This window comes from Eretmochelys imbricata, chromosome 18 (assembly GCF_965152235.1).
Source record: "Eretmochelys imbricata isolate rEreImb1 chromosome 18, rEreImb1.hap1, whole genome shotgun sequence".
Taxonomy (NCBI): Eukaryota; Metazoa; Chordata; order Testudines; family Cheloniidae; genus Eretmochelys; species Eretmochelys imbricata.
Window position 1 is genome coordinate 13109392 of NC_135589.1, and position 27437 is coordinate 13136828.

Here is a 27437-nt window from a genome sequence, read left to right on the forward strand (position 1 = left end):
TTTAGGCTATCAAACTTTGATTAATTTTATCAATGCTAAACAAATTAACAGACTTGCTTATCACCAAAATTTTTATTGAAACGCCTATTATACATAACTGCACTAAAGACCAGCAAAATATAACATGTGTAGACCAGGCCACTACAGAACATCCTGGTTAGTGCACAATCCTTCTCTTGAATTATACAAATGAAGTATAACAAAACACACCAGCATCATGATTCACAAAGTAAATCTCAGACTTAATAAAGTGCAATTCTACTCTGAAAAGTAACTATATAAACAGCACTCTCTCACAGAAAAGATCTGTTCTGCTTGTGTATTCAGGGTCACATCAGATAACTTTAATTACTAAAGTAAATCTTTATTGCTTTTTACTCCTGCCAGCCCTGTAGAACCAACATAGCTGAGAGAGAGAGAGAGAGAGGTGAATTCTGTTCTTTCCTGGGCATTATCAGTAGAATTGTTTACTAAAGTTCCAATCTGTTAGCCCTATTAAGGCAGTGGGACTGCCCAGATGTCACTGATTTGGCCTACAGTATCTTTATTACCAATGATGATGTGTGAGCTAGAAAGAACCTAGCTTGACTGTCAAAATCCAAGGTGAGTCCAAGCTGCCAGTGAGAAAAAACATTTTTAATTATAAACAGATCACATTTGATCTGGAAATCACTGAGAAGAAATAAACATGGAACATCTTAGTGCCAATTTCAGTCACTTTTCAGAGCCAGAAGTGTACTTTAAGGTAATGGCCTCACCTTATAACAAAGATTATTTTTAAATACAGATGCTCTGAAGAAATCAATGGTTGCAAACTGGTACTAGCAGCACACAGAGGCTCTAAAGCATACATTAATTCCAGCATTTTTGTGCACATGTGGAGATGCCATGCATTGCTCACCTTGTCCAGAGCACTGAGAATCTCATGTTCTGATAGCATATCTGATCTGGTCAGTATGACAGACCACTGTGTGGAGGACGCAGTTCAACAGTTTTCTCATACTATCTGAATAATAGCTCTTTGAGCCCTGGAACTTTTGATAAGGCACTTAATTCACACACAAAATGAAGAGAGAGGAGTGTAGAATTCACCAGCATGACATTTATAGTGTTGTTCTAACTTACATACCCAATTTGCTGTGCTCACTTCAGAACCAGACTTCTAAGAAAGAAAAATGACATATCTAGACTACATTGGAACCCTAGTCTCTCCTTACCCCTCCTCCCCTCCAGTCACAGAAATTCTGTCTCAGAAATCAAATGTCTCACAAATCTTATTCCTCATTCCGAAGAAAGGGCCCAGTTGAATAAGAATCACAATGACACTGTTCTTAACCTTTAGCCATTAAACCAGTGGCTGGGCCCAGTTTCTGAAGCTGATCTGTCCTTTCATGAAGAATAATGTTGACCTTAGAGTAAGGCAATTATTATATCATTTCCTGCTCCTGATTAACATCAAGTATTTTTCAAAGCCCAAGACCCCAAGCAGGGAAACAGAAATAAAGTTATTCACTGCATTTATATATAAACCCAACCCAGCCTCATCCTGCTCCTCATTTAAACGACTCAGCTGTGACTATGCTGCTGGTGCTAAAATGTAAAATTATTCTAGCATGTGATTTGCATCTTTCTTATTGTTCTTTGCTTTATGCTGTAGTTACAGCAGGAACAATATAGTATTTAAAATGAATCAGACTATTATATACTCCAGATTTTGGAGTACGCTAGTTACTATGTATCAGTGATAGAAGAACTGTAACAATTTTTTTTTTCATTTTCATGAGCAGACATTCCCAAGCTTTCGGTTAAAACATAACAGTGGAAGAAAGTGTAACTTTGCCTTGAAATGACCTTGTCTTTTGTTATAACACAATGAAGTGTTCAAAACATTTGTGGTGTTTATCACTTTACAGGTCATTCAGTTTGAACAGCAAAACTAAATAGGTCAATTTCACTTTCTGGTTCTAATGCACTAGTTCCTGGCCTATAGGTACACTAAATCTTAAATTGACATAAATGGGGTCATTCAGGGGTCTGAATTAGCTACTCCTCGAGTGACACAACTTATGTCAACTTAAGCGCCGGTGTGGACAGTGCTATGTCGATGGGAAAGCTTCTCCCACTGACATAGCTACCGCTGTTCGTGGGGGCTGGAGTAATTATCCCAATGGAAGAGCTCTCTCCCGTCGGCTAAGAGCAGCTACACTAGAGAGCTTACAGGAGCACAGCTAGATTGCTGCTTTAAGTTCTCTAGTGTAGCCAGAGCCCTACTGTTGTATTTGGGTTCACACCAATGTAGGGACATGTTCAAAACAAAAACTTTTGATTTTTTTTTTTAAATCAAGGATATCTGTAACATCAGAGTTTGTAAAACCCATTTTTGTTTCATTTCATTATGCTCAGTTTTGGATATGAAACTGTAGTACTTGATGGTTTCCCTTTAAAATGCATAATTGTATGGCTTGCTTCTCCACTGCCTAGCATCTTTTGTTGCTGTTCATATGCAAAGTGAGTGTAAAACAGCAGCATAGCTGATTGGCAGCACTTTGCACCCACTTTACTCTCAATTTGCACAGTTGTAAATGACAAGGCAAAGGACAGTGGAGGAATCAAGCTCCTAAGGCCTTGTCTTCACTGCTAAAAAAGGTGTATTCTTAAACTTCAGGATAACAAATGCGTTTCAGCTATCCTTGACGTAAAAAAAGTTACTTTAGGCCTTGTCTCCACTGCCACTTACAGCGCTGAAACTTTCTTCGCTCAGGGGGGTGAAAAAACACACCCCTGAGCGATGCAAGTTTCAGCACTGTAAAGTGGCAGTGTAGAAAGTGCTACAGCGCTGGGAGCGGGGAGCTATTCCCCTCACAGAGGTGGTTTTATTACAGCGCTGGAAGAGCTCTCTCCCAGTGCTGGAGCCTCGACTACAGACCACTTTAAAGCACTTCTGCGGCAGTGCTTTAATGTCGGCTGTGTAGACATACCCTTAGTTTTACTGTGAGATAGACTAGGGCTGTGTCTGCATTGCCCCTTTCAGAGCTAAAACTTCAGTTGTTCATGGGTGTGAAAAAAAAACACCCCTGAGTGACAAAAGTTTTGGCGCTGAAAAGTACCAGTATAGACAGCACTTTATCGCCAGGAGCCACACTCTGGGCGATAAAGCTACCACCACTCGTTTGGGGTGGGTTGTTTTTTTTTTTTTTTTTTATCATCAGGACAGCTCTCCCCCAGCGATAAAGCATGACTACACTGGCCACATCACAGTGCTGCTGCAGCCGTGCTGTAACGTGGGCAGTGTAGACATACCCTTAGTAAGGTCAACAGAGCTGACCTTTCCTAGTTTATCTTATGGTAAAACTACGTGCCTTGTCCTCACTGTGCCTTTACCTCAGGATAGCTCACACATGTTAGTTACCCGAGGTAAAAAATACTTCCTTTTTTTAAAAGACAAGGCTTGTGCGGTAAAAGCTCAATCTCCATAAGCGCAAAACTCCCATTGAATTCAATGGTACTTACTTACATACAAGGGCTACAGAATCAGACCTGATTTACTGGAACAGATTAAACATCTTCCCACATTAAAACATAGGGTTTTTACAGCATAACAACAGGCTAGATTACAGTGTCTGTTCCTGCTTACATCTCCTAGCATATTTCTGTAAAGGGGCCAGAATAACCCCAGCATTCCTATCTTCACTTTCTGGACTATACAGGTTGTGTTTTTCAATGTAAGCCCGGACTGCATCAGGGACCAGGTAACGGACGCTCTGGCCTCTCCTCAGTGCTCTTCGGATCTTGGTGGAAGAGATGTCATTGGTGATCCACTCTTCTACCAGGTGAATGTTATTCTTGTGTTGCCATAGCGTGTCAGATTCATAGATAAATTTCTGTGCATTGTTTCCAGCTCTGGTTATGCAGACAAGGCCATGGTTTGCCACAATTTCAGTGATGTCTTCCAGTTTCCACAAGTTGGGGATTCCAAAGGACTCCAAGATGTCAGCTCCGCAGAGCAACTTCAGCTGTGGGACACCTAAAAAAAGGGAATGGATGAAGATTGAGTTTTAGCTGCTGGTATTTGCTGACTTAGCAATGATAGGCTACCTCTCCATATCCTGGGTATACTGAGGTAATGGGATGAAATTAACATGAAAAGGAACATTCAGACAGTGTATTAGAAAAAACATCCTGATAATAAGATTTATTAGGCTATCCACAGGAGTCTCCAAAGGGAGCAAAAAGTACTAGAAAATATAGTAACTCCCCACTTAACATCCTCTTGCTTAATGTTGTTTCGATGTTACGTCCCTGCTCCATTACAGACCATGCTTGTTTAAAGTTGTGCAATGCTCCCCTACAACATCGTTTGGCCGCCTGCTTTGTCCACAGCTGGCAGCCCCCCTATCAGATCCCTACCCCCCCTCCCTCCCAGCGCCTCTGTGGACCTCAAAAGCTTATCTCTTTCACCAACAGAAGTTTGTTTGGCTTGATAGGTGTCTGCCCTTCCTGGGTGGATGGTGTTAGTAAACTCTGGCCAGGAAAGACTAAGATATCAAATTATTTTTAAGGGATCAAAAAAACACACTGGGGGAAAAAAAATCCATCGTGGAAAGTTGGAAGGGGCTTATTGGCTGAAACCAAAAGGTGTGGGTGGGCCCAAGGTACTAAGAAACTGGCAAGCTTGTTAGGTCTTAGTTCATGCAGGTGCTCAAGTTAAATAGAGATGAATAATAAAATTACATCTTTGTAAGAAGTAATAATCAATCTGGACGTTAGCTGGAATTTCTAAATCATGCTATTCCACTTTCATGGGGTTTTAAATTACAACCCCTTCCTCCATTTCTGGATACACAAGGGACTTCTGACTTATTGTTCTTCCTTCCCTCATTGAATAAAAAGAGCCTATGATCCACAATTCCTTAACTTCAGCTGTAGTGTGACAAATCTCAGTAAACTAAATGTTTTTTTTCCAGTTCATATTTCTGTTATCTTAAGGATTAGTCTAAGACCTGATTACTTCACCCTGATAGTCTACTATTATGAAGGAGACTACTGATTCACGCCATAAAATCTAGGTGCTTTATTTTCTTTACATTGTTCAGTAGGGAGGTCAGAACTGAGATTGAATATCAGAAAAATGCTTCTCAATGGCAGATCACCATGGCCTGGAAATAAGTGTGGGTTGCTATGGGGATTTATTTCGCAAACATACTCAACCTTTTGTTTCTGGACTCAGTTGATTCTTTTTAACAGGAATGTATCTATTTGCTTCCTGTTTTCTCTTTCGACCTGGCTTTATTAGAGGTACAGCACTCTGGAGACTGTTATCAGGATTAGAAGATGCTAGTTTCTGATGGTGGTATCTACAAAATAAATAATTTTTGAAAGAGTATTAGAGTTGTGTGATAACATAGGGAAGAGAACCACCTACTGAATCATATTTCATCACTTTCTCCTGCAGCAGTACCCTGAGTTTTTCACAGAGGTCTCTTGAGAACTGCCCCAACCATGGGCTGTGAGATCAGAGTCCTATGACTGCCACTGTGCTGGAGCTAGAAGCATCAGCAATTAAGTAAGTTTATTTTTTCAAAGGAAGAAATTGGATGGAGTTAGAGTAATACACAAACAATATGGAGAAGAAGGGCAAACACAGAAGCATCATGGGGGTGAAGGAAGATTGAAAAATAGGCATTCCATTAAGGTTCTCACATTACTTTTAAAAGTACGGAAGAGCAGCATTGTACATCAGCAGAACTCAGAAGCTTGGGCAGCATGGGCCCACTCTACTCTCAGCTCTAGTCACCGTTATGAATCCCTCACTTTCTTCAGTGTTAAAAAGGCATCAAAAATAAGTATGTAAGTGATATGCCCTTAGAAATTTTAAACTGTTCAGAGTCTCAGCGTATAGGCATGGGGGGGGGGCTAATCCCACAACCCTTATTTATGTGAAAAACTCTTGCTCATATGAATAGTCCCTTTGACTTCCATGGGACTATTCATGTGATTAAGAGTTGCAGAATTGACCCTTAGCCATTTAAACCATTCCTGTCCTGATCCTACTATAGGAATACGTATCTTTTCAGTGTATGGCTACGCAATACCTTAGAACTTTGAGTGTCTCCAGCCACTCATTCTGGCTGCTTTCCCAGTCATCAACTTCCACCCAGTCTGAGCTTTCTGTAGCAAGCTTTGCCATGGTTACTCGGTGACTGGCGCTGATCAAACTTTTCTTCTTATATGCATCACCCACTGGGGAAATGATTCCTTTGATTACTTTGTATTTTCCTGCATGACAAGCACACCCACACAAAAACATAAGGAGTGACTGAGCAGATGTCAACTTCACTGTATTGTACATAAAGTACTTCATATGCATGGTCATTATGGTCTTTAAAAGAAAATAGATGCCATTTCCCCACAGAGCCCTGTTAGCCAATCCTCTGGAACCGGAAAAGTGTTGTGCCCTGTGACTGATGTATGGAGCACAGCTGTGAAAGAGAATTTGAATCATGCTGCCAAGGGTAGGTGACACAGACTACAAAAAGCTGGTGTGATAGTCCCAGGGTTTGGGGAGAGGAGGCTGTGACAGTTTGACTCAGACATATTGTCAATCTGTGAACTCCTTTTTGTTTTGTGGACCCCATTTTGTTTCGTGGACCCCATTTTGTTTCTGGGTCTCTCTTTTGTATTGTAATCTTTATTCTGAAGTGTGACCTTCATGTTGTATTGCAGTCTTTGTGGATTGGAGCATCCATTTTGTAGCAGGGGCTTGACACCTAGTGGAACAACTATGTCTGAGAAGCAATGACAGAGCAATCAAGGGTTATCAACATTGAATGACTCTTCCCTAGTACAATAATGGTTTTTTTCTATTGTTAGGGTAATTGACTCTGAATGACAAGGGAGAAGCTGTCGTCCCAAACTTACCCAGCTGAAGCACATAGACAACATGGAGACAGAGATTGTTTTAAAAGAGGAAAGGAGTACTTGTGGCACCTTAGACACTAACAAATTTATTTGAGCATAAGCTTTTGTGAGCTAAGGTGCCACAAGTACTCCTTTTCTTTTTGCGAATACAGACTAACACGGCTGTTACTCTGAAACCTTTTAGAGGAGGGGTGCTTTTCTCCACAATGGGCCAGACCATTGGCACATGCAAAATGACCAGTCAAAAGAAGGCAGCAAAAGATGCATAGTTTAAGGATGCTGACCAAACCCAGGACTCACAGGAGGGATGAGATTAGATTTAGGGCGGGGGAAGGGGGTGTGCATTCAGGATGTTGTTGTTTTTCAAAGATCTGTTACTCTTGAAAAGGCTAGAGAGTTAAGTGTCTGTGATTACGATATTTCTCTGATAAGTCTGTGTTCCTTGACTACCTCCTGCCACACTGACCCTGAAGGTTTTAATTAGAAACTGGGCTACAACAACCAGGTGGACTCTGGGGGAATATATCCTAGCAACTGAGGGCTCAGGAAGGTTGGGGCGTTGGTTCCAGAATGTGGGATCCTACTGACCGAATAGGGAGTCAGACCCAGAGTCTACCTCTGGGAGCTTGTGTGAAATACCCAGAGGTAGGAACAATGACCAGTGACAATCCAGACCCAGGGAGGCTTAGAAACACATTGACGTAGGAGTTGGGTTGCTTACAACAGACTGGTCCACAAGAGGGGACAGGGATACAGAGGCCACTGCCACAGATATGACCGATTACTGTGCTATATTCCCGGCAACTCTGGACATTCTTCTATGTCTTAGGTTACTTATTATCATGCATAGACTCACACCCATCTCTACATCTTGTGAATTGGAATCCGAATATAGACACTGTCATAGCAAAACAATCGCAGATACTCACACAAATGCACTCACCTAAACACACAACCACACACATCTCAGAGCTCTACATTTTGCATTAGCTAAGCTATTACTCCCACCTGTTTCATGCAAGTAGTCTTTAGCCAGCTCAAACAGCCTCAGATGCATGTTGGTGATTGGATTGAAAGAACCACAGGCCAGCAGAACAACCTCTGTCTTGTTATCTGGATTCTCCATATGATTTCCCTGAAGCCACAGGTCCAAATGGAGAACTTCAGAGTCACAGCCAAAAACTACAGTAAGGGGAGAGGACAAAAAAGTTGTTTTCTGCTCCTTTAGAGTTACCAAATAAAGCAGAAGATGGTTTGATTAGAAATGAACAACCCGTCATGCTAACATCAATATTTGCTCTACAATCTCTTACATGATGCTCCATTTTTGATATTAGGAGGTTAATACCAGATGCAATTCTGCTACCTCCAGAAGGTGTAACAGAGAAGGTGCAACCAGAGAGATTGGATGGGGCAAAGGTGGCTATATGCCACAAGAAGGATGATGAGGACTCTTGTGTGGGCCTTAAGTATGGGAAACATACAGTTGAGAATACTCAGGGCTTCAAAGGATGTAGAAGGAAGAGAGTGGGGGAAGGCAGCATGAGATTTGTGTGTAATAGATAGCAATGTGACAGTACTAAGGGAGCTTTAGTAAAGAGTACAGTGTATATGGTGAATAATAGCAGCACTGCCATCCCAGCATTCAAAAATCATAGATCAGGCCCCTCAAAAATGATGAGATTTATTCTTTTGCAATGTTGGTCCTTTTAGTTGCATTTGGCTTTCTGAGCCATTAGGGTGCAGTCAATTAATGTTTTCAATACACTTTTCTCCACAACCCGAAGGGCTAGAAAACATACTTTATAATGACAGAGGGAGACCCACTAACTTCCTCATTTTCCTCTCAGCATTAGCTTCCATCATAATCACTAAAAGAAAAGGAGTACTTGTGGCACCTTAGAGACTAACCAATTTATCTGAGCATAAGCTTTCGTGAGCTACAGCTCACTTCATCAGATGAAGTGAGCTGTAGCTCACGAAAGCTTATGCTCAGATAAATTGGTTGGTCTCTAAGGTGCCACAAGTACTCCTTTTCTTTTTGCAAATACAGACTAACACGGCTGTTACTCAGAAACCTATCATAATCACTGTGAAGATAATACGTTCTGTGGGTGGCCAAGGTTCAAAAAACAGTGATGTATGGTATAATTAAGGTTTAAAGGTCCCAGTGTTTATTTTTTGGCAGAATTGCTAGTAAATATTAGTCTAATCAAGAAAAAACAGAAGCACTGGGTGTTTTAAACACATTCATTAAATATTGGCTTCAGTCCACAATTACCAGTATATAGTATTTTAGGCTGTAATTCTTTTCTATCAAAAACTACTACTCTAAATTAGTACTCTCAAGAAACTTAGGGACAGATTCTTCACTCCATTATGCTGATTTTACACCTATCAATCATAGATCTGGCCAGGGTGATCCATTCATTAATGATCTATGAACTAGATTATTGCAACTCATAGTTAGGAGTGGAACCACACATCCTGAAAAAAGCTCTTACTGGTATAAAATGCCTGCTTAGCTGCGCAAGCTGCCATGAATGCATCACTCCAGCATTCACTTTTCCAGTCTTCCCAATGAATACAGAAACTGCTTCAGATTGTGTCCTGATTTTCAAAATCCTCCATAGGACTGGTTTAGGTACTGAGAGATCACTTCTCTCTCTGTGACTGAGACTGTGAATTCCTATGACAGCTATATTCAGGTGAAACAATTAAACTATTGATCAACAGGAAGAGGTTCATGAGTGTGGGAAACAGAACTTTTGTAAAAAGAAAAGGAGTACTTGTGGCACCTTAGAGACTAACAAATTTATTTGAGCATAAGCTTTGTTAGTCTCTAAGGTGCCGCAAGTCCTCCTTTTCTTTTTGTGGATACAGACTAACACAGCTGCTACTCTGAGAACTTTTGTAGGAATTGGACCTCCACTATGAATCCTTCTGCAAGAGATGAGAACAAACACATCCAGAACTAAATGCAAAATTCATTTCTTTAGGTTAGCTTTTCTCCAAAAAGTTATTCACACAGAAAGATACACAACACAGAACATACAAACAGGCAAACTATAAGCTATTATTCCATTACACACTGTGAAGGAAGAGAGAGATATTGTTATTTTGAAATATTTGGGAGGTATTCAGATACTACAATAATGGAGGCCCATGTAAGTATAAAAATACCGAATCACCACTTGTTTAATACAGAAGGCAGCTCAAACATTACTACATTTGGACAGACAAATATAGCATCTAGTGAACGATCCAATTTACCTGAACCTAGTGACAATGATGTCTATTAATTGTATCATGAGGAACAGAATCTTTTCAAGTCACCTTTATCAGCTCTTCCTACCAAGACTGAGAGCAGACAACATTCCTCAGCTGGCAGCTTTGCGATTTGACCACAGGAAGCAGAAGAGCTACTCTGAAACCTCTTAGCTCTGAAGGTGAAGTTATCACCAGTTTACTTGTTCTCTTTGCTACTGTTCCGTTCAGACTGATCTATCAAAAGTCTTTATATTACCATTCCTTTCCCTGGCTCTCATCTTCTATAATTTAAGAAATTTTCATTTTGAAATTAAAAGAAAACAGAGAGAAAAATAATCAATGTTCCTGGAGCCTCATGAATAGTTCAAAGTATTTAGACTTACTGTTTAACAGCAATATCAGAAAGTAAAGCAAATTGAATAAATTGAGTAAATATCCTTTCAAAATGAGGAAAAGAAGTCACAACATTAAGCCTAGTTTGCCACTAAAATTTAAATACATAATTCCAGACTTGTCAGGTTTTTTCCTGCAACACTGCTTGTGGTTCCAAATTAAAGGATATATCTTGAAGTTCTTATTCAGCTTTTACTCTATCCTTACTTGTGCAATACTTCCAATGATTTTGTGAACATTTTGTCTGAATAAAAATTTCAGGCTTTTGCCCAATTGAGGGGCCTGTTTTCCCCTCAAAATTTTAATGGAAATCCCATGCACACAACAAGAGAATATAAAAACTAAATATGAAAGACAAAGGATCTGCTCTTAGCCACAATGGTGTAAATCCAGAGTAACTCCATTGGTTTAAAAGGAACTGTTCCCTAGTTACAAGTTTATAACCATGAGCAGAATCTGACCCACATAGGCTGAGTCTGTTATAGGAACTTCCTCTACTGGAGCTGCTCGATCTCTGAGTGTGGTGTAGTGGTTTGGGTACAGCATGAAGAAGTCAGAGTTCCAGAGTGTGCCTCCACCTTGCTGTGTGGCCCTGGGCAAGTCTCTTGGCCAACTTTTTCAAAAGTGGGCTCTGATAGTGAGTCTGTGTTCTTGGCTGTCCCAGTGTATTTCTCAGGGGTAGCGTACAGCAGGGCTATCACTTGACCATGCGAGTGTCAATGCCATCCCCAGAGAAGTGCGAGTCCCTTCCATGCAGCGGTTTGCGTCTCCTGTCCAGGAGCATGAGTCGCTTGCACACACTAGCGTGACCAGGGACAGCTGCCAGTGAGCCTGCCCTAGTGGTTTTTCTACTGCAGTTCCTCGCCCAGTTGCTGGCCATGGCCCTGCTGGTCTAACTTGTTGTGGCCAACTGGATGATGGTGAAAGGCTCCCAGTGGTGCATAGTGTGCTTTGCAAGCTCTGCAGATAACTCTCCATGCCTGGGGGCAGACACTGCCTGGCTGGGGTGAGCAGTGGCTGCAGAAGCAGCAGCGTTGGACTCTTGGGGAGATCAAAAGGGATGGGGGGAACTATAGCCATGCGATTTGGGATCTTAGGGGGCACAGCGCAATGAAGGAAGGGGGGAGCCAGATTTAGGAGTGGCCCCCTTTTGCTCTAACTATGACTCACCCCACTAGCCCTGGGGAGGTAAATAAGGTGCCAAGGGCATAGGAGAGGTGCAAGGTGCCCACCCATTGCAAAACTGCTACTGCCGATCATGGTTGCCTGTATTTTTCCCATTAACTCCCTCAGAGCTGGAATCCTTATCGGGGCCACCTGGTGACAAGCTCCTGTTGCGGGCATGGGCACATGCCGAGCTAAATTCATCTCTGCTGTAACTTACTTTACAGGATCATATTAGGAACGAATTTGGTCCAAGACATCCATAGTATTTATGTGACAGCCACAGCCAGACAAGCGTCACGAGGTGAAGTAAGGCAGGCTCCAGGAGCTAGGCTTTTTTTAATCTGAAGCTAGCAAATCACTGAGAAGCCACATCTGACTTTCAGATGCGCTGAACACCTCAAGCTCCCCAAGACTTCCATTGTAGTTGTGGGTACTCAGCACATTTGAAAAATCAGACATCAAGTGGGTATGTAAGAGATGGTGAACTGGTTGAGAAATGGAGTCCATTGCAAGAGAGTGAGGAAGAAACTATATGGAAGGCCAACTTGGGGAGCAAAATATTGGCCCATTTGGGCTTCATTTAGGTTTAACCCATCCTTGCTTCCATAGATACCAGTGTAGTTAAACAGCTGGAGGAAAGCTCTATTTTCTGTATTGAAATAACCCCTTTCTATCCCATAAACTTTTTTATCTATGCTGTGTCTCCCCTCTTTGCCTCCCACCCTCCAAGAGTAGTGGTGCAACCACAGAGATGGTTAGCATGTCTGTACAAGTTAAGATTTTTATTGTGTTCTTTTGAGATGGGCTTTTTAAAGTTTTTTTTAAAACCTTTACTAAAATATTAAGGGGTAGGGAGACTGGGGCATTATATTACCCCCCACCCCATTACGAATTAGCTATTCTGCACTAATCCTGCCAATTCTCATTACGATAAAGGGACTTTGTGCTTATGGTGACCTCAGGGAAGTAAGCTCCATTCAGGTGAATGCTGAGCTTTTGAAATCCAACGGCAATTGATAGCAGAAACGAATTACAGGGCATAACAGAATTTTGTCACTCATACCAGCCATGTATTACTGGAATAAAAACCTCTCTTAAATGGCACTTCTCCCAGATTCTTGAGCATCCGATCAGACCAGCTATGATTCATTACTGCCTGACTCACATGGCCTACCACCTGAGCTGATGAGTGCCCAAACACCATTAATTCGGATTGTAAACACAGTTTTGTTTTAGGGCTATTTAATAGGGGTGTGTGTATCCATGGCAGAAACCAGGGAAAGAGTTTAGAATCTCTTAAATCCAGTAAAGCAGCAAAAATAATTAAAGCTCAAATCCTTTTTCAAAAGGGTAGATAGTTGTGTACAGGGTAGAGTTAATGTAAGTTGAGATATTGTTTATTAGCTTTTAATTATTATTTCTGAAAGGTGAATTTAGTGCTTTTGAACTAATAAAACTAATAGCACTGACTATAGCCACACAATGCTCCGCAATCCCGACTCACAACATCCTTGTCTTCTGAGCTGAGATTTATAACAATGTGGTACTTTTGTTAATGTGTACAGATCCAGGTAGATTTCTAAAGACTAGGATGAGACCATTAAACTACTTCTACTTGTGAGCCAAATTAAGATTCTAATCCAGTTCTCCAGAGGTGAAACTTCAATGTTTAATTCACTGAAACGCTTAGCCTCCATTGCAACTGAAAAGAGCTACTAATATTTAAGGGCAAACATTGATATTTACAAGATATACAGTAGTGCATACCATGTATCACAGGGTAGAATGGTGCTCTCAACATATATAATATAAAATACCTGTTTCCAGATACAGTAGCAAATTTAGCATACACATCAATAGAGATTGACTTTCGAGTGGGAAAGGAATAGAAGCTTCTGAAGAGAGGGCTGCAAAATATAAAAATGGTCCAAATCAGGTTGGGACTAAAATACTAAAAAGCTTTGAAGGGAATATGCTCATAGGAGAGTACCTGGTAGGGTTAGTCCATGCTTAGGCAAACAGATGATGGAATTAAATTTGCTATTATAACAGCACATTGTCAGGAGTCAAAGGCTTTGTCTACATTGAGAAGATCTGGATGATACAGTGGTAAAAATTCATGCAGCAATATGCCCTTCTGCTTGTACCATTGCTTGCAAAAGCGGAGCTGTGTTGGTGCTACATGGCAATGGGAGAACTCCTTAAAATTCGCAGTGCAGTTAAGGCCTTTGTCTCCATATTAAGGTTTGCTGCTGCAACATCATGTAAAATACAAATTCAGTTAATCTAGAGGCATCATCTAATAGTACCATGTCCCTTCCTATGAGCATGGTCCCCTCAATTCTTTGAATTTTGGACTTTCTAAGTTATTCCCAAACTGCTTGGGAATCGTTGGGTGCTCAGTACCTTTGAAATGTGTCTACAAATCCTTTGCCAGCTTTAAATATGGGATCAATAGTTGAATGCCTCAGGTAACTACGTAACAGAGTTGTGTATTGGTGGAATATTTTACTGTGTAGTAAGTAATGAATAATAATATGTCTCATGTCATTTTCTTCTCAGTAAGTTATAGTGTTTGTTTTTGGAATCATTATTCTGATCCTTCAGCTCTACATCCTACAGAGGTACAAAGAGGTTTAATTAGTAAAACTTGTAAAGGTTAATTTAATGCATGCATGATGAATTCTGAGATTACAGAGGGAGAAATGAAGCAGGTGTCTTACCTAAAGTGCTGATTTGAGTATTCTGAGATGTTCTTGAGAAGAGCGAAATCATAGCCTGTCCCATAGTTTCTGTTCCCTTTAGACAAGGAGACTGGCAGCTGTTTTCACTCCCCTGAAGATCTGACAGCACAAACCTGAAGGACTGAAAACTCCAATAAAGGACCTGGCAGAAAAGGCCTGCTGACGTTTTAACTAGGTGGTACCATTTTCAATTCCTGTTTCTGTATCAGCAGTCTGCTCATTTAAAGTAAAGTCGTGATGGCAGGGTGGTCCTGCAGCCTGTATTTTGGAAATCAGCAGCAGTCCAGTGTCACCAAAAGTGCCTGATAAATATCTCTATGGTGGCAGGGTGACAACTGAGATAAGTCAGGCTATAAATGCAAAAAGAAAAGGAGTACTTGTGGCACCTTAGAGACTAACAAATTTATAGGAGCATAAGTTTTTGTGGGCTACAGCCCACTTCATCGGCTGCATAGAATGAAACATATAGTAAGAATATATATATATATACACACACACACACATACAGAGAAGGTGGAAGTTGCCATACAAACTGTAAAAGGCTAATTAATTAAGATGAGCTATTATTAGCAGGAGAAAAAAAACTTGTGTAGTGATAATCAAGATGGCCCATTTAGACAGTTGACAAGAAGGTGTGAGGATACTTAACTTAGGGAAATAGGTTCAATATGTGCAATGACCCAGCCACTCCCAGTCTCTATTCAAACCCAAATTAATGGTATCTAGTTTGCATATTAATTCAAGCTCAGCAGTTTCTCCTTGGAGTCTGTTTTTGAAGCTTTTCTGTTGCGAAATTGCCACCCTTAAATCTTTTACTGAGTGGCCAGACAGGTTGAAGTGTTCTCCTACTGGTTTTTGAATGTTATGATTCCTGATGTCACATTTGTGTCCATTTATTCTTTTGCGTAGAGATTGTCCAGTTTGGCCAATGTACATGGCAGAGGACCATTGCTGACACATATGGTACATGTATAAATGGTATAAATGACACATGTAACAGGAGGAAGAACATCCTGCTATTTCTTTCAAGCACATCTTCTGTTAAGAAACCTTTACTGAAGTTTTTCTGTGTTAGTTGGTGTGACAGAGATCTTTCTATTGAATAAATATAGGAGGATGAGATGAAGGATATAATTTGGTACAGTGAAATTTCTACTAAGGTCCTCCTGCCCAATAGATAACTCCTTGTATTAAGCCATTCAATTATCCCCGAGGTTTTCAATACGGTTTTGTTCAACTTGCAGTTAAAAAACCCTCTACTGACAATTGATTTTACTAGTCCATTGGGTGGCTACCTGATGCAGCTTTCATTGTATATTTAAAGGTTGCTGGGAATAATACCATTCCAGGTTGAGCCTGGAGTTGCTGCTCTAATATTTCGCAGGCTTAAACCTAAAATTCCTGCCATTCTTTGGTTTGTATCAAAACCTTAATGCTATTTTAGAATAATGTTCTCCAACAAGAGACTAATGTATACATCTGAAATGTGCAAACACAGACATTTGGAAACCCAATATTAGCTTTGTCTAGTAAAATAAAAATTAAAAAAGGATATTAATTCAGTGAATGTTTAACTGATTTCTTGGGGTTGCTTTTCAGTCCGAGCTTGTCCCAGTACTGCAGCCAGTCACTTTTGAACAAGTTGGTGGTAGTATCTTTACTTTCTTCACCATTGGAGTTCTGCAGGCATCTGGGTTTTACAGAGAGATATGTGGGACAGCAAAGAAACAGGGCTTGATTCTCCTGTAACACTGGTGTAAATCACGAGTGACGCCACTGAAGCAGGAGCATGCAGATGAATTTAAATTTGACCCCTTTAGAGGGAGTGGGGGGAGGCACAGAAACTCACTCTCCCCACCCGGCCCCTGGGGAGAGAGGACTCCCCTAGCTCTGGGGTGTGGCTCTCTCCCCGCTGCAGCCCCGCGGCAGGGGGAGTACTGTGTCCCTTGCTGATTATTGGGGGTGCCCCTGCTTGCCCCCCCATTGTGCATGCCCCTCCACTGAAGTCAGTGGAGATATCAGTGTAAAGAAATTTGAGGGGAGAATCAGAATACTCCCCTGATTCTCTCACAGGCAGTATACTCAAATATGTAATTCAGGTGTCATGAAACAGCACTGAGATGCTAAGACTGAGAAGCAGGCTGAGAAAAATCTACACCCATTGTCAAAAAGACAGGTTTCAGAGTAGCAGCGTGTTAGTCTGTGTTCACAAAAAGAATAGGATTACTTGTGGCACCTTAGAGACTAACCAATTTATTTGAGCGTAAGTTTCCGTGAGCTACAGCTCACTTCATCCACTGAATGCATCCGATGAAGTGAGCTATAACTCTCGAAAGCTTATGTTCAAATAAATTTGTTTGTCTCTAAGGTGTCAAAAAGAGTTAATGTATCTGACTTATCTGTGATACAACTGCTATGTTTATTACCACTTCTGTCCTTCGATCATTCACACATACTTGGATTACATCAGATATCTGGCTGTTTTGGACCCAGCAGGAACACATCAATTATCTGGGAGAGATGCACTGGTGTTATGAAGATAGCGTAGGAAGAGAAAATGAGGGTGAACGATATGTGGCTGATGAACTTAGTGGCTTTTTAACTTTTCAACATATTTTATGTAGTTAGTTCTGTGTGTCAAGTATAGTGACAAAATAATTTGCCTCTAGCTATGCTTTTTAGAAGGCAAAGGTCATATAGACTGATTCTGCAACACAGTAGACAAGATAATGATTTTTCAAAAGGGGGAAGCTTATCTTCTTGAAAGGTTTCAGAGTAGCAGCCGTGTTAGTCTGTATTCGCAAAAAGAAAAGCAGTACTTGTGGCACCTTAGAGACTAACAATTTATTTGAGCATAAGCTTTTGTAAGCTACAGCTTACTTAATTGGATGCATCCGATGAAGTGAGCTGTAGCTCACGAAAGCTTATGCTCAAATAAATTTGTTAGTCTCTAAGGTGCCACAAGTACTCCTTTTCTTTTTATCTTCTTGAAGTCTCTCATTGGGAAGGACTTTAACGAAGTGTTATCTTGATCACTCTCCTCTCTTTCCAGGGCGGGCTTTGGTGCTTATTCTTGTGGAGCCAGTTCCTAGGAGCTCAAGGTGATCTTCTGTGTATTCAGGAGTACAGGATGTTTAACTGAAGGAGTCTACACTGTTGTATTAACTGCCGTGGCTACACAGTATGTATGTTTGCATTCAAGGCTACATTCCACTTCTGATTTTATGTTTTCTAAAGCAAAGCTAGTTTCCACTTCATTTTAATGGGACCCTTTGGTTTCTAACAGCTCTTAAATGAAGGGATCTGAGTATTTTAACAAACTCCTTGTCTCAGCAGTGCCATAATAAAGTTACAGTTACAACTGGTATACTTAGTTGAATAATTTTGTTTCACTGTTATCTTTTATAATTAATTGCAGGCTCTCTGCATTTTTCAGTTAGAGGATGGATTGCTGGGCATATAAAATGGAACAGAATAATCAAAAACTAGGAAAATATTAGCCTAATTTTGAAATTAGTGAGCTGGATTAAAAAGGTAGAATCATGTTTTCTGCACCTTCAGACTACTTCTAGTCATAATGTCAAAAAGAAGTATTGCTACTCCTTTCATTTATCAATTTTAAACACTGACAAACATTGCTACAATGATAACAAGAAGTCTCTCTCACAGTTGCTTTCTTACACAGGCCAAAACTAGCCCAAACTTTATGATCTGTCTGTGATGCTGTCAGTGAGCACTGTAACTTCAGCAGGTACTTTTAAAGTTTATTTAAATGAGAAATTAAACCTTTTCTCCTTCACAGAATTAGCTTTACACATTTCCCTGAAATACTGATCTACCTGACAATTTAAAGATATGGGTATCTAAATTAATTAAAGGGCACTGTCAAGCAGTTAGACCCAACATTTAGATTTTGTTTAAGTGAAACCTAAAAAGAATATGTTCTATTATATTCCTTTAAAATGTAAGTGAAATCATAGAATATCAAGATTGGACGGGACCTCAGGAGGTCATCTAGTCCAACTCCCTGCTCAAAGCAGGACCAATCCCCAATTTTTGCCCCAGCTCCCTAAATGGCCCCCTCAAGGATTGAACTCACAACCCTGGGTTTAGCAGGCCAATGCTCAAACCACTGAGCTATCCCTTCCCTTGTTTATTTAAATATTCTGCAGAAGTCCTGGAAACCGAAACAGGGCAGCATGGTGTTAGCATGTAAGAAGAAAAGCTGATTATAATTACAAGTAAAATTGACCAATCTATTTTTGTTGTGGAAGCTGAATGAAGTGAAAATAATAAATCAGTAGCACTGATTAAGAGTGATTTAGATTTCTTAAATGTTCAGTTTTAATCTAAAGTGTGGTGGGTAAAACAAGTAAATAATTTTCTTTTTATAAGTGCCAGAAATATGTCATGTATTTGCACTGCTTCCATTTAGAGTCTGGCTTTTGTGACAAAGTACTTAATAGGGTGGGTGAAATTAAAAGAAACTATGAATGACCATAACTGTTGAGTAAATCCTTTTTCTACTAATTTAATTTTTCACTTCTCTTCCTATCCTCCCCTTACCCTAAATACGTCTGAGTGTTATTCTTCATGGCAATCTGACTTGCCAGTATGGCTTCTCCTGGGCTGATTCTGAACAGACTAAAACTGGAATGTGTTAGAATTATAACATTCAAAAACCAGTCGAAGAACACTTCAATCTCTTTGGTCACTCGATTACAGACCTAAAAGTGGCAATTCTTCAACAAAAAAACTTCAAAAACAGACTCCAAGGAGAGACTGCTGAATTGGAATTAATTGGCAAACTGGATACAATTAACTTAGGCTTGAATAAAGACTGGGAGTGGATGTGTCATGACACAAAGTAAAACTATTCTCCCCCCCTCCGCCCCCCCACTGTTCCTCACACGTTCTTTCAACTGCTGGAAATGGCCCACCTTGATTATCACTACAAAAGGTTTTTTTTCCCCCACCACCCGCTCTCCTGCTGGTAATAGCTCACCTTACCTGATCACTCTGGTTCCAGTGTGTATGGTAACACCCATTGTTTCATATTCTCTGTGTATATAAATCTCCCCACTGTATTTTCCACTGCATGCATCCAATGAAGTGAGCTGTAGCTCACAAAAGCTTATGCTCAAATAAATTGGTTAGTCTCTAAGGTGCCACAAGTCCTCCTGTTCTTTATACTGATCCTTGTAACATTCACAGTGAGGAGAATTTCAAAACAAGAGAGATTCCCAGCAAAGTCTTTAACTATCAATATATACAAACATCAGGGGGCTCTTGAATGGAAACGGCAGTGCTTTGGTACTCTTATGAGGTTCACTCTGTGTCAGTACTTTTCAGTGCTTTCAAGAGTTTTTACACAGAATTTTTCAAATCCTCTTCCTTATTAGCACAAAACAGTTAGCAGGCAAGGACATGAAGGGTTTGGTGCCACTTTGAGTGCAGCCCTTGCACTGGCATCAGCTGGAAGAGTTGCTATGGAAACAGTTATCGAACAGGAGAAGGAAGGAGCTGGACTTGCCTTTGTAATGCATAAAGCTCCAGTTTCAAAGAAGAAAGTGACTCAGACTGCAGACCTGAATAGGTCTGCTCCTAAAAAAAGGGGAAAATAATTGGAAATTTAAAGATGAAAATATATGGTGCCTTTTCAGCAATGGGATCAAATGTCCTTTTGCATCATGGCAGCTAATTTTACAGTCTAGAAAATCAGGCAGCTATTAAACTGCATCATAAACTTGCCTTCTAACTCGTGTCTCTTTACAAATTGAGGTATTTATAGGCAAGATCTGATTATTCACACATACTCTCAATTTCTTAATTCATGCTGACATCTGCAGCTTAGCAACATTTCTCCAGGAAACACATGTGTTGTGCTGGCTCAGGGACCAGAAGGGCTGAAATCTAATACCATTGTGTAATATGCATTTTCTGATAGTGTAATTCTTAAAACTATTGGCACTTTCAGAACTGGGGTCCACTGACTATGGAGTGACCCTCACCTTCATACTCTGGCAACATTCTGATCTACTTTGTTGAAAAGTGGTGCCTTGTACAAAGGGAAATTAATTAGCTTTTCCCAGCAGAGAACAGTAATGTAGGACTCCAGGAATGCTTACAGCCCATCTACTGTCAGATTGTCACATTCAACTCTTCACTCTAAGTTGAAACTATTTAAGAAATTAATGTGTTGTTGAATTATGGACTTCTTATTCCTTAAGCTTTTTAGAGACATCAACAAAATGGATACAAGTTATTCACTGATGTAACTCCATTGGCCTCAGGGTTGAATTTGGCCCAAAGGCTTTTGAGATTAAAAAGTCATTCTTATAAAGAGAAGTTAAAAAATTTCAGAAACTCCTGTGCTAACTAAAGTAAATTATTTCATTTCAGACAACTTTTAGAGTACCTCACAGTTACTCTCATTCATCACAATTGTACAGGTCTTTCCTCTAATTGTGAAAAACTGCTCACTGCCCTGGAATAATCAGGAACAACTCAATTAATTTCAGTGTTCTTTTACAAAAGGACTTATTTGAAGCCTTTACTGTTGCAGATTTCAAAGCCCCTTATTTCTACTACAAAACTGTGGAAATGCTATTGCCTAATTTAGATTGGGTAGGCATTCAGGGTGACACTTAAAATGTAACTTGAGATCAATATGTCTATTGTCTTGGAAATATTTTTTCCTAAAGACTTGTTAAAGGAAGTGAGCTAATACCTACACCTATCTTGTTTACATAAGTAAATCTCAAATGTGTACTGTTTTGTAACTCTCCAGAAAACTTGTGCTGGATGAGGAGATAACTTCTATAGAATATTGGTTTTATGTACAGTATTGTAAGAATAATCCTTTGAATCTGTTGCACAAAAATAATGAATCCATTTCTCCTGATGTTTACTTTAACTGTTTTCATACTAGGGCTGCCTTAAGAAAATTTGGCTAAAACTCTATATTGTGATTTTAGGAACAGTTGATAATTTAAAAAATTAATTGTATGATTCTGTCCCAGAACACGCTAAATAACGTCTTCAATATTTCTCTCTAAAATAACTTTGATTTAATCTTTTTTACTCCAACATTAAGTGGGCCAATCCTGTTCAGTAACTTACAGCTCATGCTTAAAGGAAGACACTGAGATTTTTAAAATGTATTCTATACTGTTTCTAAATAGTAAAGAAGCACTATCTGGCACTTAAATCAGGGAACTGGATATGAAGACTCCTTGATGCTACTGCCAGTTCTTACTTGCTTTACGACCTTGGACAACTCACTTAAACTTCCTTTACCTCAAGTTTAGTCCTCTGTCAAAAGGAGATAGCAATACTTACTGAACTCAGAGGGGTTGTGAGGCTTCATTAATGCATTAGCACCATGTGAGGAACAGCTGGAAGATACTATAGCAGTGCAAAGTATCCTCAAGAGACTAAAGCAGGCCTGTACTTATTCACTGATCTATTGTGCCCCTCTTGTAAATCCTTGTAACACTCAAGAAACTTGCCTCTCAAGCAAGAAGTTGTTATAATGATTAAAGATAACTTATGAAATTTAGGTTTCAGAGTAGCAGCCGGGTTAGTCTGTATTCGCAAAAAGAAAAGGAGTACTAGTGGCACCTTAGAGACTAACCAATTTATTTGAGCATAAGCTTTCGTGAGCTACAGCTCACTTCATCAGATGCATTGTAGCTGTAGCTCACGAAAGCTTATGCTCAAATAAATTGGTTAGTCTCTAAGGTGCCACTAGTACTCCTTTTCTTTTAATGAAATTTGGGTTTCAGAGTAGCAGCCATGTTAGTCTGTATCCGCAAAAAGAAAAGGAGTACTTGTGGCACCTTAGAGACTAACCAATTTATTTGAGCATAAGCTGTAGCTCACGAAAGCTTATGCTCAAATAAATGTGTTCGTCTTTAAGGTGCCACAAGTACTCCTTTTCTTTTTAATGAAATGTAGTATCATGTAGAAAGCTTACAATGCTTTCTGAGGACGGGCCAGTGACACCAAGAATAACAATATAGATGCACATAACTATTAATTATTCACTGTGAAATATTGTACAGTATATTAAGCTTCTTTCTCTCTTGGGAGGGATGAGAAGAGACGCTGCTGTCCCCATTCTTCAAAGTCCACCCTGTCTTCCTGGACATGAAATATGTACATTGCTACCTTTGGAGCCTAGAAAAGCCACTCCTGGATCATCCAGACTGATACAACGTGCTTTCCTCTTCCAAGGGCTGTATGTGCCACCTCTGAGCAGTTCTAAATAAAGTTACCTTTTAAACTATCTTGAACTATTTTGCACTCAGGGATGAGAGGACAGGTACATGACCTGATTGTTTTCACTTTCCCCCTTCATTTTAGTTTGTTTGCACTGCAGCACAAAACTGAATATTTGTTCCGTTAAATGCAATTTAAGGGATTGGAACCCCTGAAAATACAGTAACCTGATGTAGCTGCAGACTGTCTGGATAACATATAACATAAATTCCACTCAGCCATTTTTACCCCATTTTTTTCTGTCAGGTTAAATAATATGAAGTATCTCTTTAATGAACTAGGAGAAGTGGCTTGCCCAGCAGATGAAGTCTAAAAGTCCAATGAAATAGTACTGGCTATCCTGGGGATAGTTTATAGCAGCCTCTTAAGCCAGGGAATTTCCTATAGGGGTGGTCTTCAATGCATTATATTCATAGTAAGTGACCCCCATTTTGGCCCAGAAAGTTAGTCTCTTCTCTATAAACAAGAATTCCAATAAATTCTCCAGTTTTTGGGTTTTCTTGTCTATGTGAAAGAGTGAAATCATCACTAAAAAGTGTGTGAGTCTTCCCCAAAATGACAAATAGTCCTCCACTCCACCAAGCTGGCCCACTGCTTGGATTACATCGGCTCAGGGTTGAAGAACAGCTGTTTAAAACTGGAACTGAGCAAGATGGAACAGAGGAAAGCACTATGGGAGTCTGCAGTCTCCTTTAGTTGGAGGAACGCACTCACAATTGGTCAGTTTGATCTGTAGTTTAGGATTCTTCTCTGACTTGTAAGCTCTCACAGTGCTATGATAAACAATGTTCTCTATCAACTCTGGTTGCTGATGAGACTCCATTTCATCCAGACCAGATGATATGACCTGCATGCCTTTATCACCCATTGGCGGGATTACAGCAATACAATATATCTGGGCATAAAGCTCTTGGACTATAAGAAACTTCACATGGGTAGACATACATGCACTAGCTTTGCTTGAGCTAGTGTTCTAAAAAATAGCACTGTAGTCACGGCGGCACAGACAGCAGGTCAAGGTAGCCTCCCCCAATACAATCTTACTTGACCCCCCACTCAGTAGGTACATGGACTGCTAGCCCAAGCTGTTACTCTTGCCACATTGCTATTTTTAGGTGCCAGTTTGAACATAACTAACATGTGTACATCTACCCAAGCTGGGAATCGCACCTTCCAATTGCTGAGTAAATGTGCCCACAATTTTCTTCCCTGGGAAGAAGATGAAAGAGAAAAAATAAACTATACGTGACAGATGTTAATCACATAATTTAATGCAGTACTGGAAATCAGATGCTACAGTGATGAGAGTGCTAGAAGAACCTCTATAGAACAAGAGAGCCTCCTGCTCTGAATGTCCTTAGAAAGGTTAATCACTATACCAACTCAAGTAATTTTTTTCCTCATAATAAAAGTTTCGTTAAATTATGTTTTATCATTTAGGACTGGTAGGTACTGAATTAACACTATCAAAATTCTTCCAATGTGACCACAAACAATATTTAAACACTCATACCAGTAAACAATAGTTCTTTGTTTTTTATCCACTTTCTCTCATTCATGTCTCCAAACGCCAAATCCTTGGTATGTACTGATGAAAAAGCTCCTCATGCATTTCTATGTACTTAGTTTAACAAAGCTGAGGTGAGTTACACCACATCCAACTATTTTCATGCCCACTACTAAATAAGACACTGAAAATCTCTCTCTAAGGATTTCTGAGAAGGGTAAACAAAATGACTTAAATAAAATTAGTTCCCGTAGGCACTCTTTGTAAATTGACAGGTTTCAGAGTAGCAGCCGTTTTAGTCTGTATCCACAAACAGAAAAGGAGTATTTGTGGCACCTTAGAGACTAACAAATTTATTTGAGCATAAGCTTTCGTGAGCTACAGCTCACTTCATCGGATGCATGCAGTGGAAAATACAGTAGGGGGATTTTATATACACAGAGAACATGAAGCAATGGGTGTTACCATACACACTGTAAGGAGAGTGATCAGGTAAGGTGAGCTATTACCAGCAGGAGAGAAAAAAACAAACAAACAAAAACCTTTTGTAGAGATAATCAAAGTGGCCCATTTCCAGCAGTTGACAAGAACGTGTGAGGAACAGTGGGGGGGGGGGGGGAATAAACATGGGGAAATAGTTTTACTTTGTGTAATGACACATCCACACAAAGATGGACTACAAGCCGTAAGGAACAGTATCCCCAATAATGTCATGGCAAATCTGGTGGCTTAACTTTGTCCTCACCCATAACTATTTCACATTTGGGGACAAATCAGCAGCACTGCTATGGGTACCTGCATGGCCCCACAGTATGCCAACATTTTTATGGCTTACTTAGAACAACGCTTCCTCAGCTCTCGTCCCCTAATGCCCCTACTCTACTTGTGCTACACTGATCACATCTTCATCATCTGGACCCATGGAAAAGAAGCCCTTGAGGAATTCCACCATGATTTCAACAATTTCCATCCCACCATCAACCTCAGCCTGGACCAGTCCACACAAGAGATCCACTTCCTGGACACTACAGTGCTAATAAGCGATGGTCACATAAACACCACCCTATACCGGAAACCTGCTGACCGCTATACTTACCTACATGCCTCCAGCTTTCATCCAGACCACACCACACGATCCATTGTCTACAGCCAAGTTCTACGATACAACCGCATTTGCTCCAACCCCTCAGACAGAGACAAACACCTACAAGATCTCTGTCAAGCATTCTTACAACTACAATACCCACCTGCTGAAGTGAAGAAACAGATTGACAGAGCCAGAAGAGTATCCAGAAGTTAGCTACAACAGGACAGACCCAACAAAGAAAACAACAGAACGCCACTAGCCGTCACATTCAGGCCCCAACCAAAACCTCTCCAGCGAATCATCAGGCATCTACAACCTATCCTGAAGGACGACCCATCACTCTCACAGATCTTGGGAGACAGGCCAGTCCTTGGTTACAGACAGCCCCCCCAACCTGAAGCAAATACTCACCAGCAACCACACACCACACAACAAAAACACTAACCCAGGAACCTATCCTTGCAACAAAGTCCATTGCCAACTGTGTCCACATATCTATCCAGGGGACACCATCATAGGGCCTAATCACATCAGCCACACTATCAGAGGCTCGTTCACCTGCACATCTACCAATGTGATATATGCCATCATGTGCCAAAAATGCCCCTCTGCCATGTACATTGGGCAAGCCGGACAGTCTCTACATAAAAGAATAAATGGACACAAATCAAATGTCAAGAATTATAACATTAATAAACCAGTCGGAGGACACTTCAATCTCTCTGGTCACTAGATTACAGACCTACAAGTGGCAATATTACAATAAAAAAACTTCAGAAACAAGACTCCAACGAGAGACTGCTGAATTGGAATTAATTTGCAAACTGGACACCATTAAATTAGGCTTGAATAAAGACTGGGAGTGGATGTATCATTACACAAAGTAAAACTATATCCCCCTGCCCCTACTGTTCCTCACAGGTTCTTGTCAACTGCTGGAAATGGCCCACCTTGATTAACACTACAAAAGGTTTGTCTGTTTTTTGTTGTTTTTTTCTCCTCCTGGTAATAGCTCACCTTACCTGATCACTCTCCTTACAGTGTGTATGGTAACACCCATTGCTTCATGTTCTCTGTGTATATAAAATCCCCCTACTGCATTTTCCACTGCATGCATCCGATGAAGTGAGCTGTAGCTCACGAAAGCTTATGCTCAGATAAATTTGTTAGTCTCTAAGGTGCCACAAGTACTCCTTTTCTTTTGTAAATTGACATTGTTAAGGTAGATGTTCAAAAATTCATTGGGGCAAGCAATAAAAAGTTATATATAGTATTAATACATTCTAATTTTAATTAAAAAAAACACCTTGTTTTGTTAATACCAAAAAGAACTTGTTTTCGTTGCCACTTTCTTTTACCAAGGATTTTGTATTTGGTTTCAATTGGAGAAACTGACACAAAAAATACTGTACAAACATACATGCTATATACGTGACATTTTCAATAAGTGCAACACATACTGGTAAAAGTCCAGGGCTGTTGTATAGTGATGCTATGCATTGTTAAACAGCTACCGCCTTCCATCCCAGAGGTGGAGTACTTCAGCGTGGGATTAGCCAGACTAATTTAGGGCCCAGTCCCACAAAATCTTATTCCTGCATGTAGTCTTTGCTCATGCAAGCAAAGTTCCACTGATGGGATTTACTTGTGTGAGTAAGGACTGCAGGAGTAACATATAATCATTTCTAAATGCCTTTGGCAAGACAGGCTGCATTTCCCTACCCTGTGGCAGCGCTTGTTTTCGTTTCAGTCATACAGAGGTAAGCGGAACTGACTGAAAAATTGGCTGCGCGCTGGGAGGCAAGTCCCTGGCCAGCGACAAGGCCCCCCGGGGGCTGGGGGGGGGAGGGTTTGAAGCCCCCCGCCTGCAGCCAGAGCTCCCCATGGGGCCGCCCTGCTCCCTTCCCCACGCAGGGTAACCCAGGCGCGGCCCCTGGGCGCCTCGCCCCACAGAGGCACCCCTCAAGCTGCTTACCCGGCTGACAGGCGGCGCCACAGCTCCGCAGAGAACAGCCCAGGGGGGCGGACCCACTGTGGCCCGGGGTGCCAGGCGCCGACGGGACCGCCG

The 27437-nt window shown here is 40.6% G+C and overlaps 1 protein-coding gene across 4 annotated transcripts; it reads right to left on the reverse strand.

The window, feature by feature from the left end:
* Positions 1–57: 57 nt before the first annotated feature.
* On the reverse strand, positions 58–27432 carry NMNAT1 (nicotinamide nucleotide adenylyltransferase 1). Of its 4 annotated transcripts, none has more exons than XM_077837318.1 (5): positions 27345–27432; positions 7927–8100; positions 6093–6276; positions 5209–5354; positions 58–4024 (listed from the first exon to the last, which is right to left on the reverse strand). In XM_077837318.1, exons 2-5 carry the CDS (start codon positions 8042–8044, stop codon positions 3612–3614), a joined length of 861 nt encoding a protein of 286 aa, XP_077693444.1. In that variant the 5' UTR covers positions 8045–8100; positions 27345–27432; the 3' UTR covers positions 58–3611. The 4 variants fall into 4 exon arrangements, with proteins under 4 accessions (XP_077693444.1, XP_077693441.1, XP_077693442.1 ...); XM_077837315.1 differs by lacking the exon at positions 27345–27432 and adding an exon at positions 14472–14554; XM_077837316.1 differs by lacking the exon at positions 27345–27432 and adding an exon at positions 13566–13655.
* Positions 27433–27437: the final 5 nt, after the last annotated feature.

Coding starts and splice junctions, on each gene's coding strand:
- NMNAT1 (XM_077837315.1), bottom strand. CDS start 14,535: ATGGGACAGGCTATGATTTCGCTCTTCTCAAGAACATCTCAGAATACT. Junction 8,101..14,471: donor TACTCAAATCAGCACTTTAG/GTAAGACACCTG, acceptor CCCTTACTGTAG/TTTTTGGCTGTGACTCTGAA. Junction 4,025..5,208: donor ACTGAGTCCAGAAACAAAAG/GTTGAGTATGTT, acceptor CCCTTTTTTTAG/GTGTCCCACAGCTGAAGTTG.